At 47.6% G+C, this 15,949-nt stretch overlaps 1 protein-coding gene across 4 annotated transcripts in view; it reads left to right on the top strand.

Annotated features, from left to right (window-relative positions):
• Positions 1-281: 281 nt before the first annotated feature.
• hipk3b (homeodomain interacting protein kinase 3b) overlaps positions 282-15,949 on the top strand; it is a 61,671-nt gene continuing 46,003 nt past the window's right edge. For 2 of the 4 annotated variants that reach the window (XM_071399929.1, XM_071399931.1), the window contains exons 1-2: positions 3,095-3,247; positions 5,220-6,507. In XM_071399929.1, the coding sequence (XP_071256030.1) occupies positions 3,232-3,247; positions 5,220-6,507 (1,304 nt within the window). In that variant the 5' untranslated portion in view covers positions 3,095-3,231. Of the gene's footprint in view, positions 485-3,094; positions 3,248-5,219; positions 6,508-15,949 lie in introns of those variants that run through there. The other 2 variants (XM_071399930.1, XM_071399927.1) reach the window with 2 other exon arrangements.

Raw genomic sequence — 15,949 nt, forward strand, 5'->3', positions numbered from 1 at the left:
CCATTTAGAGAGAAAATGGTCGCTGCTTGATAGCATTATTGTGTCTCAAAGGCCTGGTTCTCGGTGCCCTGTCACCAAACGGCACCATAGGGCTTGATTGTGTAGAGCAGTCGGAGGAATAGGACAGGCCTTATCTGCCTGCTCAGAATAGGGGCTGGAGCGGTGGCTCACAGACCTACCGTTGTTATCAACACAGCCTGTGTGGTGCTTTCCGTTAAGCAGATTTTCTGGAGGAGGCTGGGTCCTCCGCAGTGGTTTGTGACAGCCCCGCATTTCCTGTGGTCGGACTTTACGCATGTTTTCGTCTCTTTTAAATGTCTGCCGGTTTCTTGAAGAAGGATTCTGGAAACTTTGTTGTCTGAGTAAGCGGAAGCCAGGGGATTTGAGCAGTTAGCCCGAGTGCAGCCAAGGATTGCTGTGTTTTTCCACCACATGGTCTCATTCAGACCGGGGAGACTGGAGGCTTCGCTGCTCATGTGAAACGGTCAGTACTTTGTCTAATCGGACGACACAGGCTACATCTTTTAGAGTGAAGACATCATTTAACCCAACTCTGTCAGCTGAGAGGGATTTTACCATTAGTCTAAATTAGGCCTAGTGATTGACAGTTCGGCCGAGCATTAAACTTTGGGATGTTTTTTGCTTTTATTCCTTTACTTTATGTGTTTTAATCTCAACAGATCCACTGTTCTGCCACAGTGGTTGACAGTTGTTTTGAGGAGCCCAGTTGTGTTTCCTATGTTCTGTGTTTTTCTGTAAGCAGAGCAGCTATTTGGCCTCTCGCTCCCTCTGTACCTCTCCCAGTCACTGGTGTTGGTCAGACAGACACTGGGATGGCCGCTGGGTTAATATTTGCACAGCGTGGGCCGCTAATCAGGCCAGTAAACTGGACACCACCCTTCCTGGAGCGCTATCTATCTTGCACCAGAGCTACTACCTCAGGCTCCACAGCAGTCCAGTCTCACCCTCCTCCTAGCATCTGTTTGTTTTCACTTTCATCCTTCGTTCAGGCAGTAATGGTCTGCCACTGTCAGCGACAGGGCGCAGGGAGTCAAATGTTCTTTAGAGAAATGGAGAGTTTTTTTCCTTCTCCTTTTCTTCCAGAAAGCACCGCCGACCTGTCTGCTCCTGCCCCGGGGGGCTAAATGAGGAGAGCAGCATAATTTCCTGTAAGCTAGCGCTCTCCTGCCTGAGATCGATGTGATGGCCTATGTAATACTCATGGGCCTGTGCAGTCACCTAACCCATGCAGGATATGACTAGCCTCTCCCTTCTTGGCAGAGCAGAGATCATGTATAGTATGGCGGTAGTTTGTCTATGCCTGGAGTTGAAGGAGGGGTAAAGGTTGGTTAACGTTTTAGATAACCTTATCTGTATCAGGGTTTGACTGTGTCAGTTGCTGAGGTCTAACGTCATTGGCTGGCTATACAGAACATTAGGAGAGTGGAGCGGCCAGTATTGATGTGTTGCTGATTACTGGGCGGTTTGGTTGTTTTCCATACTGTAGGAACAGCAGGACATGGTGCACACAATGATGAGTGTTCTCTGTGGTGACACAACACAACTGCTGTGAGCTCCATGGCCTTCTCTTAGGACCAAGCTGCTTTCTGCCAGTCATGACAAGCAACAACCACAGTTGGGGTGGATTCCATGTGCGTTCATTTCAATTCAGGAATTCAATGGAGCGTTCCTTTGGGACATTTCCATAATGGAAAGGCCAAACAGGGAATATTTCAATTGGATTTGAAATGGCCTATTCAAAATGGAATTGCCTCTAGTTTTGTTTAATGACCTGTCTTAATTCTCTGACTGAAAGCCTTGTTGTGGTGCCAACTGATATGACACCGTCATTCAAAACTAAACGCATCTGTTTGAGTTACTTGTTAGATTACGTAATCATTGATTGCACTGTTAGGAACTGGGTTAGTCTCAACTTGTAAGCCACCGGGACCAAAAGCCATTCCTGTTCTCACCCTACCACTCTAGTTTGAGCTTGTTCTGAACACTATGTTGATGGAAAAGGGTTACTTGGTCTTATTCTGACCAACCGTACCCTAATCTGTGCCTCATCACATTAGTGCACATGTGTCAAACTCATTCAACAGTGGGCCTTACATTTTGGGGGTTTCCCTCCTTTCTACTTGATTGTGATGGATTAATGTCACTAATTAGTTATGAAACTCCGCTCACCTGTCTGTCTAGGTGTTAATTGAAAGGGAACACTAGGCCCTCCGTGGAATGAGTTTGACACCCCTGCATTAGTGACTGGAAGATAGCAGCACACTATTATTAACAATATTTTGTTAAGCTCTTATTTTGAAAATTCCCTCTCCGATTGGCCTGCTAGCAAGGCCAACCTCTCCGATTGGCCTGCTATAGCAAGGCCAACCTCTCCGATTGGCCTGCTATAGCAAGGCCAACCTCTCCGATTGGCCTGCTATAGCAAGGCCAACCTCTCCGATTGGCCTGCTATAGCAAGGCCAACCTCTCCGATTGGCCTGCTATAGCAAGGCCAACCTCTCCGATTGGCCTGCTATAGCAAGGCCAACCTCTCCGATTGGCCTGCTATAGCAAGGCCAACCTCTCCGGTTGGCCTGCTATAGCAAGGCCAACCTCTCCGGTTGGCCTGCTATAGCAAGGCCAACCTCTCCGGTTGGCCTGCTATAGCAAGGCCAACCTCTCCGGTTGGCCTGCTATAGCAAGGCCAACCTCTCCGGTTGGCCTGCTATAGCAAGGCCAACCTCTCCGGTTGGCCTGCTATAGCAAGGCCAACCTCTCCGGTTGGCCTGCTATAGCAAGGCCAACCTCTCCGGTTGGCCTGCTATAGCAAGGCCAACCTCTCCGGTTGGCCTGCTATAGCAAGGCCAACCTCTCCGGTTGGCCTGCTATAGCAAGGCCAACCTCTGAATAAAGCTAAAGCCTAAAAGGTGTGTGTAGAAAAGCTGAAACAACCAGCAGTCCAGAAGCTACCCAGTGTTGCCTGCCTAGTCAGTCTAGCGAGTCAGGAATTGGCAGGCTCCCCTTTCTGCGAGCACGTGATTGCAGCCTGTTGAATAGTGCGCACTTCTGAAGTTCCCTTTGGCTTTGCACTGCTGCTGCTGAGCACAACCCAGGCAGACTGTATACTGTAGCTCTCCGCCCGTCCTCCTAATAACTCCCATGGGAGGGAATCATCAGGGTGTGCCTGACTGAACTTCAGAGAGAGGACAACATCTCCTAACATGGAGGAGAATGAGAGTGAAGACAGGTAGGCAATGACTATGAAAGTTAGTGCTGATTCTTGGCTATTGAGCCTCATGTGCCTGCTATCGTTGAAAAGTTGGGGACTTGAGAGCGAGGTGTTTGTTCTTTCATTTGGCACCTGTAATTATAGCTCCTTCCACTAAATCTGGAAGGTGTAATTTGGGAACAATTATTTTCTTCTCATTTAGGAGAGGGGCTGTCTACTCGACAGTGTGCCCCTGTCTGTGACTCACCACCCACAGTCTTGTTATTTGTGAGGCAGTGTGTTGTCTTTTGGAAGCTGTAGCAGTCTAGCGACGAGGCATGCTCTGCATCTAAATCCGTCAAGGTGAATGCACCGTTGATTTACAGTCAAAGAGCCAACAGGGAAGAGCCACTTTGATGTCACTGGACGGGCTCCAGATGAAAGGAAGTAGGTCGTGGGCTCTCCGGCAGGGCACACGGACAGCTATTCTGATAAGGTCACTGTGCCAGGGTGCCCTGCTGCCCGCCACAGCTGCCACCTCTCTTTAGATCCCACAGAATTGTAATAAAAACGTATGGCGTTATCCTAGTCCCTCACTAGCCCAAGCCCAAAGACCTCATCCAATTTCCAAATGTTTTCCGTGGTATTCGCTGGGATGGCATTGCTTCTTGTTTTTCTTTTTTCTCTCAAAATGAGCGAGGGGGGTGAGGGAGGAGCATTCCTCTCTGAGTTGTGTAATGTGAGAGGAGCTGGCTGGCATGAAGACCTGATGCTAGGGCTCTGCCCCCCCCTCCCCACTACTCTCTGAGACTCTCTTCGAACACATCGGTTGCCTAGAGACCCACTGTGGGATACATGGTAACGGCAGGGAAAGGTCATCCAAACCTATTTGAGAAGTTATTCATACCCTACGGTGGAGGTGGTAGGGGGGCTCCAGTGGATGAGGCCAGAATGGTGAGGGTGTTCTAGAACACTCTACCGGAGCGTATCTTCTTCCCTCTGCTAGGCGCTTGATTGGTCAGCTTGGTGTCTCTGGCTGTGGTGGGAGTGGTTTCTTTCTGCAGAGTTGTTTGGTGTGGGGTTGTAACGGGCTAAAGGTCAGCTGTGATGTCATCCCTTGAGTGATGCAAGTGTCATTAAGAGAGCAGTGTGGAAGCCTCTGGTTGTTCTTGCTGAACTCAGCAAATATAACAAGACAAAATCTTGCCAATGCACTTATCACCATTCATGCTGTCTTAATGGAGGGGCTGTGTTGCTGAATTTTGTGTTGCTATTATGCAATTGCACATGCAAACATTCGGAGTGAGCAGGCTTTGGAAAAACTGTCCCCCTCCCAGTACTTTTCCATCGTTCTCTTGAGAAATGGCACCATGGTGTAAAGCCTTCCAGTATGAGCACAAATACAGCAGTGAAGCCGCTGACGCTTCTGTCTTGTGTTTATGAAGAAAATATTTAATCAGAAGGATAAAAACAGGAGAATATCTGCCCGTTATTAGGCTAGCCTGTATAGTGAAGAGTTCGTTACCACAGGTGTGTGTGTGTGTGTGTGTGCAGCTTGTTCAGAACTACTGGAAAGGTCACCTTTTCTTTTCACTATGCAAATCAATCAGCCAATCGGCAGCCTCCAGTCAATTGTTGACATGGTCTTTTTATATCACTATGCAGACTGGACTTTCTCATCCAACAGGATTACATGAAAATACACCTACATTTATTTAGGCCCAGTGTCATTTTATTTGAATTGACATCCCCTCATAGCCACTTACCTCGTTGACCTAACTGAAATCACATTATGTCATGTCCGTGGTGAAATTGATTACCATAGGACACTTTGACCTTTCACACTACTCTTTGCATTAACAATATAGTTAGAACCTTTACAGTTGGTGTTTAATATTTTAGATGATGTTGTGTGGGTGTGAGCATCAAAACGACGTTCACTAAGTAGGTTGATCAAGCTTTGATAATATGCTAATGTTGTCTTTCTCCTCTTTTGAATGTCTCTGTCCAGGTATGGCCTCACAAGTCTGGATCTACCCACCACACATTTATCAAATCCAGACTAGTGCCTTTTGCAGCGTGAAGAAAGTCAAAGTGGAGCCCAGCAGCTGTGTGTACCATGAGAGAGCCCAACCGCGGACTTCTCTGAACGGCAGAACCCTTGGCATAGCGCACCCGATCAGACTCGCTCCCTCCTTTGCAACCCGAGACTCTGCAGCGGGCGAGAGAACGTGTGGCGGTGGGCAGGAGTTCCCTGTACAGACGGTGGCCGTGCGTGGGGTACGGAGAAAGCAGAACGGAACAGGAGGAACAGGCCCGGCGGAGGCCCAGCGGCCCCAGGACACAGTGCCAGTCCCCAGGCAGGGCAAGGGGCAGGAGCAGACGGACAGAGACTGGGGAGGCAGCAGTAGTGGAGCGACAGGAGGAGGGGGAAGTGGGGAGGAAGGTAGAGGAGAAAGAGGTAGGAAGGAAGAGACAGAAGGTGACTGGGAAGAGGGCGATTGTGGAGGTTTGAACTTGGCCGACAGCGCTCAGCGATGTGGGCTGAAACGTAAGAGCGAGGAGCTTGATAACCGCGGGAGCACCATGCAGATAGTGGAGGACCTGTCCATGTTGCCAGCCATGATGCAAACGACCAATGGGGGGAATCCAGCTGGGTTGCCCGCGCCCACGGCTGTAGGGGGCGGAGGAGGACCCCCAACCAAACAGGGAGCGGCGGGCGGAGCAGGAGGGGGTGACGGGGACTACCAGCTGGTGCAGCACGAGGTCCTGTGCTCCATGAAGAACACGTACGAGGTGCTGGACTTCCTGGGCCGCGGCACCTTCGGACAGGTGGTAAAGTGCTGGAAGAGGGGTACTGGGGAGGTGGTGGCGGTGAAGATCCTGAAGAACCACCCGTCATACGCACGCCAGGGCCAGATCGAGGTGGGCATTCTAGCCCGACTGAGCGGGGAGAACGCGGATCAGCACAACCTGGTGCGGGCCTTCGAGTGCTTCCAGCACCGCAGCCACACCTGCCTGGTGTTTGAGATGCTGGAGCAGAACCTCTATGACTTCCTCAAGCAGAACAAGTTCAGCCCGCTGCCGCTGAAGGTGATCCGGCCCGTGCTGCAGCAGGTGGCCACGGCCCTGAAGAAGTTGAAGACCATGGGTCTGATCCACGCGGACCTAAAGCCGGAGAACATTATGCTGGTGGACCCTGTCAGGCAGCCCTACAGGGTGAAGGTGATAGACTTTGGCTCAGCCAGCCACGTGTCCAAGGCTGTGTGCTCCACATACCTCCAGTCCCGGTACTACAGGTCAGTGTCCACGGAGGTTGGGGATGGAGGGTTACACATTCAATGCTGGGTTGTTTGTGTACAATACAGGCTGTCTATAATAAGTCAGTGAGTCAGCGCAGGAGAGGCCAGGATTATCAAATTCTGACAGTAAATCCTTAAAGTTCAAGAGTAATGACATATATCCTCCCTAATATGCTCGAGCTTCTGGTAGGGAGCTGAGATCATCTTGAAATCTAATTCTCTGGTGTCCACATATAGGCTACCATGAGGTAGGGCTGCACAATGAATCGATTTTATATCGAAATCGCAATACGGACATGTTCAATATCCGTATCACATGCAATATTTTGAAATGCCACTCAGCCGTGTGTAACATCCGTTTTTAAAGTTTACTCCTGTTTTTCTCCTGCGGCTGCTTTCCACACACACCAAGGCTCGCCCTGTCACTCAAGGATCGCAGTTCCTCCTCTTACATCCACTAAGTTTGTACTCTGTTCTGTTAGGTCAAATGCAGTCAACCGATTGTTCCAAAAAAGAACGATGCTGCGGTCCACTTTATTTTTTAAAATAAATAATGATTTTTCTATGATTCTAACAGTATATCACAAGCCAAATCACAATCGCAATAATACAATTATTTTTGTTGTTTTGCCCATATCGTGCAGCCCTACCATGACAAAAAAACGCCCTTCTGAGGTCAGGATGTCTTCTCTATTGCCTAACATCCTGCGCGTTCAGCCGCATACCACGACCTGTGAAAAAATGTGACCCCACAGCATTACTGGCAGGGGGTAGCCCGCTCACGTCCCCTCAGCCTGGGAAAGGAAACGGTGTTCTGAAAACAGACTGCAACACAATGAGGCGGGAAAAAATCAACTGTCTGTATGAGTTTGTTAACATCTCACACATTGTTATCAGTCCTGGTGAGGCTGGGTTAGGGTGGAGGCTGGGTTAGGCTGGAGGCTGGGTTAGGCTGGAGGCTGGGTTAGGCTGGAGGCTGGGTTAGGTTTGAGGCTGGGTTAGGCTGGAGGCTGGGTTAGGCTGGAGGCTGGGTTAGGCTTGAGCCGTCACCAGTCTGTAGGATTTGTCAAGATGTCATGGTGAACAAGGAACTGCCTGTAGGCAAATATTTGAAGTGTAAGCCTTAATGCACAGGCCTATGCTTATACCCGTTTGATTAAATATCTGAAAGGCCCACTGCATCTGTACACTGTGTGTTTCCTTGGAAGGAAATGTGATTGTTGTGTAAAGAGCGTTAGGTCATGTTGCATACAGACCATGCTAACCATCTGAGGATGAACAACTTCTCTCTCAGCCCAACACCTCCCGAGTCTGAACTCTGTTACCAACCCTGCTGCGTAACATGGCAGCCTATCTGGTATGTTTATTCTGAGAATAATGTTTCTTCTGCTCTTGGACAGGCGAACGGAAAACTCACCAGAAGAATTACACTTGGCAGCACCCTATGGGCGCCGGTAGTTTTAGTTTTTGAGAAACGGGGCCCTGAAATGATATGAACTGTTACGTAATGGTCTGGACAGGAATGACCCAGTTTAGTGTCAGTCTGTGGTTTCTACCTCATAGCTGCTGTGCTGGCAGGCTATTTGTGTGATGAGGAGGATGTTTAGTGAAGCCTCAACCCCATTCAGTACTCAGTTCCTGAGAGGTCTCATCGGAGGAAGAACATGCAGGATGACTTGTTTTTGTGACCGGAAAATACATTTGTCCTCCTTAAATAGAAAGCACTGCACTGTCTCTCAGAACATCTCATAGGGGCAGCTAGGCCTATTTAGTGATTCACATACATTATATATAGGGGGGGGATGGTTTGACTGTTAAACAGCACAGAGGTCTGTCTTGTAAAATGTCATGATGGAGTTCTAATGTAATGACTCTAATGGTTCTGTCATAGCTGGCTGCACCATATAATGTCATAACCTTGCATTAGCCACCGTGAGCTTCCAGCTGCTCTGCTACCAGATCCTGTTCTGTGTGGTGGTGGTGAATGATGTCACCCTGATGAAGGCTTTAATGACGAAACCACTCGGTTTAGGAAGCACCTTTTTTACTGAACCTGAAAAGGCCTGATTATCACAGACTCGCTTTCTCCTTCAATTCATACACCTTGGTCGGTCTGTGAGGTAGGAGCCTATTCTTTTCCCCTTGTTGTGGTAGCACAGGTCTGCCTTGGTGGAGGACCTGGCAGCTCTCCTGTTTTCCACTGCCTCAGAAGAGCATCATCAGGCAGCCTTACTGCACCAGGATGGATGTTTCTAATTACCCAGTTCTAATGAAAGTCTCTGCTCTGGTTCTGGGGGGAGGAGGGGAGAGGGAATGGGCACGTGTGCACTGCAGCCATGTCCTCAGTAAGTGGGCATAACACAGGCTAGGCTTCTCTGTTGTCTGCTTCGCTAGTGGTTTGCTATTTGACATGTTTATTGAACAGACCAACACCCAAGAAGGAGGCTTTCATTTTTGCAAGCCGTTGTTACTTTTATGCTGTCACTTTTACATGTCAATTGAGATTGTGTCTGTACCACAACACAGACGTGAAGTCCTGTGCGTGTTTTAATTTGCACTTTAAAATCCCTTGATCCCGTGTATCTTTCTCAGCCCTGGGTCTTCTGCTGGCTCTCACAGAGACGAGGTCAGCCACTAGGGACTGACTCGCACGGCTCAAATTCATGTGCGTCATCTCATTCCAATTCCAGCTTTTTGCTGCATGTCTTCTCAAGGCATGTTGGAGAGGCTTGAAGTCAACACACACACACACACACACACACACACACACACTATAGAAATAGCATGTTGTAGACCTATCATCAGTTCAGAGTAGTTTGTCTGGTACAGTGTCCAGCATCGTTGTCTGATAATTCAGTAGAGCCACAACAAGCCCATCCACAGCACAGTGACTCAAGTTCATTGACACACCTGGTATCCAGAGGAGCCGGGACAGCCAGACAGCAGTGTCTGTTTGTGTCCCAGAGATCAACAGTCTGTCAGCTTTTCCCTTGGTGAAAATGTCAGGAATGTCCTGGGGAATCTTGGAGAGCTCTAGGGTGTATTCATTACACCGATTCTGTTGCAAAACATTTCATTTACTCCAAACAAAAAAACGTTTTGCAATGAAAACGAGAGTTTCTATTGGACAAATTCCGGTATGTCCCTCCCCGTTTCATTCCGTTTGCTCTGTTTGATTCCGTTTGGTTCTTAAACAGTAAACGTTTTCCATTGCAAGACATAATGAATACACCCCTGCTGTGTATCCTGCTCTAAACACACAGAGCTTCCAGGTTTTTAGGGATCATACATGTATGCTTCCAGAGTTTGATACATGTTCCTAAAGCCCCATGGGAGTTGGAGTCTACTGTACTTGTTGTCTGTATTGCAGACTTGGCACCTGGTACATAATATGTTGTCGTTCCGTAGGTGTGGGTGCCTAATCCCCACATGCCCCTGCTGCTCCCTCTCTGATTAAATCTGATGACACAGTCTGTCTGAGCCCATACCAGCCTCTTACTGCCCTAGACTAGACTCCAGTAGTCTGTGCGGCATTACTTTGCATTCGGCTGTTAAGATGATGCAATTTGATTGGTTCCCCGGTAAGCTCCTCCCCTGCCCTCAGAGCCTATCATCCTACTCCAGGCAGTTGTTTTTGAGACTCTCCCTGTTGATATCTGATTGGTGTTGACTCCGGTCAGTCATTTCATTTTGAACATCAACAGCCCAGCCACTTGACTTCTGAAAACGATGTGCAAGTGATGATGTCCTAGGTCAATCTTTTGAATGGGCTTGACCATTCTATCATCAAATTCATGAAAACGCAGTCATTTAAGATACAGTATATATCAAATTATATTAGTGTTTGTGGAATTTACTTCTGCCAGATGCCTTTTATGAAGTTATGTTAAAGACCATCGCGCTTCGTTTTACGCCCATTTGAAACTCTTAAAAAAAGAAAAAGACTACAAAAATTAAACTACAATACTACTTCCTGGAAAGCGGTGCGTCACTTTCATACCGTATAGCCATTGAACAAACTGTATAAGCCAGACTCTGGGGTGGAGCGTGCAGAGTCAGTAATGAGACTCCAGTAAGTGTAGCTTCCTTTCCCTCTCAAGTCTCCTGGGCCTATGATGTGCTGACTGACTTTTCAAGTTATATAACAACTCTCTCATATCTTCAATTTCTGCATTTGTCACAGGGGTGGTGTTGGCAGAAGTTCCGTGGTATGATTCTCATTTTTATAGGCCCTGTACATATGACTAAAAGTGACGACGTCATTGATCTCTTACTGAGGAAAGTTTGTCTCCTCACAATTCACTGGGCTCGATCATCTGAGGAATGATGGTTGGGCTAGCTGAATGCATAATTCATGTGAGGTGCCAGGCCAGCAGACCACATATACGAGGACATATTGGGTGGTAAATTGTGCTAAAAGCCTCGGAGCTCATCTTTGAGAGTACTCCCCTGCCCTCGTTTGATTAATGGTAGTCACTGGCTGAGTGAGCGGTTGAATTCCTCAAAGTGAGATGGAAGGAGTCGGGGATTAGTTTGTACTCCTAATGTTATGCCTTAGCGTCCGGGGGAGTACCTCTCCTTGGACTGGTTTAGACTCTAAAGCCAGCCTTTTAAACAGTAGTGTTACTACGTGTGAATTTGAGGTTTCTCTCTTTCTCTAAAGAACTGAGGAGGTTTAGTTTGATGTATGAACAGAGGATGCAGTTTGATGGTCTCTCATTCAATTACGCGTTGCAAGTTCAGACCGAAAGTGAGGTGAATCGATCGGAAAGAGTCTGAACAGGCCTCCTTAAAATGTTCAGCTAAGTTGTGTCCATAGGGAATGGATGGATGCTGTTCGCCAGATAAATGCAGTTACATGGAATTGCTCTCGTGGAAGTGGACACCATCGGCTAGTCTGTCAGTGCCAGTATCACGTAGCCTAGCCTCAACGTGTGCTGATGTGGTATCATCTCAGAGACGAGACCTTCTGTTTGGCTCTCTCAGACGTTTAAAAAGAAAAAACTGACATATTTTCAAATGAGCCTAGTTGCTTGTTGTAGCCTATTCTGTGAGGTTATTCTCTTTTGTAGTTTTTGAGTCAAAGTCGCAACAACAAAAAGAAACACTTCCTAAGAGATGACAGTATTAGGCTGTTAGCTATGTCATTTAGATGTGGCCTAGTCTCTTAGTAATGTTTGGGTTGGTGGAAAAGGGAAGATACTGTAGAATGACTGTCACACGGCAGCTATATGTCTTAGTACAGGGGGATTTACATTTCATTTGAATAATTCATGCTTCCTGAACATATTAAAATGGGAGGCTTGGGTCTGGGTTATCCATTTCCCTCTCTGTATGCAGCGTCTGTAGATTCCTGCTCACTGAGGTGAGATGAGTTGCAGTCACCCGAGTTGAGACTGGCGTTCTTCAGAACACTAGAAAACTGCTTGTCATAGATTACTTGATTATTCAAATGGAATCTCTGTGAAGACTAGGCCTTTTTACTGCTGCTTCTCTGTAGGTGTGGTATCTCTGTGCAGCCTAGGCCTTTTTACTGCTGCTTCTCTGTAGGTGTGGTATCTCTGTGCAGCCTAGGCCTTTTTACTGCTGCTTCTCTGTGTAGCCTAGGCCTTTTTACTGCTGCTTCTCTGTAGGTGTGGTATCTCTGTGCAGACTAGTCCTTTTTACTGCTGCTTCTCTGTAGGTGTGGTATCTCTGTGCAGCCTAGGCCTTTTTACTGCTGCTTCTCTGTAGGCGTGGTATCTCTGTGCAGCCTAGGCCTTTTTACTGCTGCTTCTCTGTAGGTGTGGTATCTCTGTGCAGCCTAGGCCTTTTTACTGCTGCTTCTCTGTAGGTGTGGTATCTCTGTGCAGCCTAGGCCTTTTTACTGCTGCTTCTCTGTGTAGCCTAGGCCTTTTTACTGCTGCTTCTCTAGGTGTGGTATCTCTGTGCAGACTAGTCTTTTTTACTGCTGCTTCTCTGTAGGTGTGGTATCTCTGTGCAGCCTAGGCCTTTTTACTGCTGCTTCTCTGTAGGCGTGGTATCTCTGTGCAGCCTAGGCCTTTTTACTGCTGCTTCTCTGTAGGTGTGGTATCTCTGTGCAGCCTAGGCCTTTTTACTGCTGCTTCTCTGTAGGTGTGGCATCTCTGTGCAGCCTAGGCCTTTTTACTGCTGCTTCTCTGTAGGTGTGGTATCTCTGTGCAGCCTAGGCCTTTTTACTGCTGCTTCTCTGTAGGTGTGGTATCTCTGTGCAGCCTAGGCCTTTTTACTGCTGCTTCTCTGTAGGTGTGGCATCGTACTTTGGCTGCAGTCCCACAGCTCTTTGTTTGACAAAAGTATAAGTACGGTGTTATGAGAGAAATGAAGTGTCTATTTCATCATACAATACCGCTGAACTTTAGAATTTCACAAATGATAAAGAGCAGTACACAAAGAAAGAATAATTTGTTTAATTCGTTAACCTCACATTCATGTATGACTTCTGGGTAAAGTAGTCCCATGCTTTAGTAGCCCTGCATACAGAGTTCATAGCAGTTGCAGTATGAACGGGGAAGCTGCAGCAACGTGTCTGTAATAAAAAGGAGTGATGATCTCTCATGGTCTGTCATTTGTCTTCTCTCTAGTTGTCCACCAGTAGCAGGCGTAACATTAGGAGTTTAGTTACATAATAGGTCTAAGTTTGTGGACAGGTGTGTGCATTTCTGTAGACAGTGGAGACTTCTCTTGAATGAATAATTTAAACAAGAATTCTCAAGTTATATCCAGATGTGTGTACTCAGGCTATATCCAGATGTGTGTACTCAGGCTATATCCAGATGTGTGTACTCAGGCTATATCCAGATGTGTGTACTCAGGCTATATCCAGATGTGTGTACTCAGGCTATATCCAGATGTGTGTACTCAGGCTATATCCAGATGTGTGTACTCAGGCTATATCCAGATGTGTGTACTCAGGCTATATCCAGATGTACTGAAGAGAAATGAGTTTGCAGTACATTACCACTTTGATCATCATTTCTGCTTCCTCTAGTCTGATAGGACAGTCTGGTTGACTCTTGGTGTGCATGTCAGCTGCAGAAGAGAAGCCCACAACATCCTCTGTTTAGCTCATCTCTCTGCTTTCTGACACACACAACCCAGCCTGACACACACACACACACACACACACACACACACACACACACACACACACACACACACACACACACACACACACACACACACCCACACACACACACACACAGGCCTCCTTTCACTCACTTCTGGTAAATGCACCATATGTTAGGAAGTGGCTCAAAAATAGAAACGGCTCACTGTAGCCCTACACTGTACTTTAGTGACTTTTGGCAGGAAGTTAAATACAGTGTGCAGCTGCTCTCTCCTCCATTTGCCAGTTCTACCCATCGACAGCATGGGTCGCCAAGTCATTTTCACCAGCCATTTTATCTTCAGATACAATTTTAGAGCAGTATATTGCCTACTTTCAATGGAGGACCACACAGAATGATGATAAACCTAGCCCACCAGTGGTACTTTGTGTCGGAAGAGCTGGCTTAATGAAGATTTCTATTCAACCTAATGGGGGATGTCATTTCACAAGGCAAGAGGGGCGGTGATATCATGTATGCCATGAACAAGGCACAATATTCATTCATTTGAACATATGGAGAAAGTTCCCCTCAACATGCAGTTTGCCATTTACAATTCCCCCAAAATCAATTGATGACTTTTAGTGGACTTTCCCTCCTCCACTGCATCCAGGTTGTGTGTGAAATAGAAAAGGGAACTGCTGGACTGTATCCTGATGTTTATACTGTCAGACCCGTTCTGTACCTTACCGGGGTATACGCCATTACCGCAACTACACACAAGGGCTGATATAAAAAACGTCTTAATATATGACTTTCTTTTTTTTGACGCACAAAACAATTTAGACAAAAAGGATCTTGATCCAGGCGAGGATTGATTGTCTCTGCTGTAACCAAGAAGCTTGGTCTGGACTTCTAGCCAGTTAGCAAACCAAACGCATAGCTGGAGGCCTGAGCTGGATATCATTTATTTGACACATCTTAGATATCTTTATAGTTATAAGTAGTGGCGTAGCATGCTTTACGCGAGGCGGGGGATGCTTTACGCGAGGCGGGGGATGCTTTACGCGAGGCGGGGGATGCTTTACGCGAGGCGGGGGATGCCCCCCATTATTTTTTTGCCTAAATACCCCGCTATACGGTATAAAGCCTACTCTCTATGTTGAACAGTCCCTTAGCGCACTCTATGTTGAACAGTCCCTTAGAGAGCGCTATGTTGAGCAGTCCCTTAGCGCTCTCGATGTTGAGCAGTCCCTTAGCGCTCTCTATGTTGAGCAGTCCCTTAGCGCTCTCTATGTTGAGCAGTCCCTTAGCGCTCTCTATGTTGAGCAGTCCCTTAGCGCTCTCGATGTTGAGCAGTCCCTTGGCGCTCTCGATGTTGAGCAGTCCCTTGGCGCTCTCGATGTTGAGCAGTCCCTTGGCGCTCTCGATGTTGAGCAGTCCCTTGGCGCTCTCGATGTTGAGCAGTCCCTTGGCGCTCTCGATGTTGAGCAGTCCCTTGGCGCTCTCGATGTTGAGCAGTCCCTTGGCGCTCTCGATGTTGAGCAGTCCCTTGGCGCTCTCGATGTTGAGCAGCATAGTCTTTACCAGTATGTGGATCCAGGGAATGTTTTGGCCTTTCCCATTGGCTAGGCCTATTGGCCTGCCTAACCATATGATTCAATACTTTGGTTGCTTCCAATCTGCCACCATGACCACTAGCCCCCAGGGAATGGTTGTGGAAGTGGTGTCCTGAAAAGGCAAGGCCTGCTACAGATTATTCTGCCTGGGCCTGGTCATGAGAGAGTTGCACAGGTCTATCCTAACATCACATTACATGATCATGATCCTGCCTCCTGCTGTCGCTGCTCCTCTGGTTAGAGGATCTCCCAGACATACGGAGAGAGAGGGGTAGGAGGTGGAAGGCTAGGGGAGGAGAGGTTGCTTAAAATAGCTGATGGGAAGGCGACCAGCGCCGTTGGACTTCTATAGATGGTGAAGCGCGCTGGCAGCCGGAGCAAAATATGGGCCGGGTGAAATGCAAGAGAGAGCGTGCTTGCTGGTTCAAGGTCAACCAGCTCCAACGTCAGCTGTTTTGCAATGTGTTTGCAGTCTGGATGGGTGTGTGTGTGTGTGTGTGCCTGTGTCCACATAGTGGGTGGAAATATTCACGTTGAGTCTATTTGAATGTGAGTGTGGTTTCTTCACCCCTTCAGACTTCCACGTTTGGGGCCTTTGCCTGGGCCCTCAGACGTGATTCACTCTACTTTTTATTTTGTTTTCCCCTTTTAAAACCCTGTAGCCATTTTGGTCTGGCACTTTTAATTAGTTTAACATTTCTCCTCTCTGGGCTTGGTGATTGGTGAACCACCGGCTCCCCTCAGCCCTTCTCT

Source organism: Salvelinus alpinus, chromosome 5, assembly GCF_045679555.1.
Source record: "Salvelinus alpinus chromosome 5, SLU_Salpinus.1, whole genome shotgun sequence".
Taxonomy (NCBI): domain Eukaryota; kingdom Metazoa; phylum Chordata; class Actinopteri; order Salmoniformes; family Salmonidae; genus Salvelinus; species Salvelinus alpinus.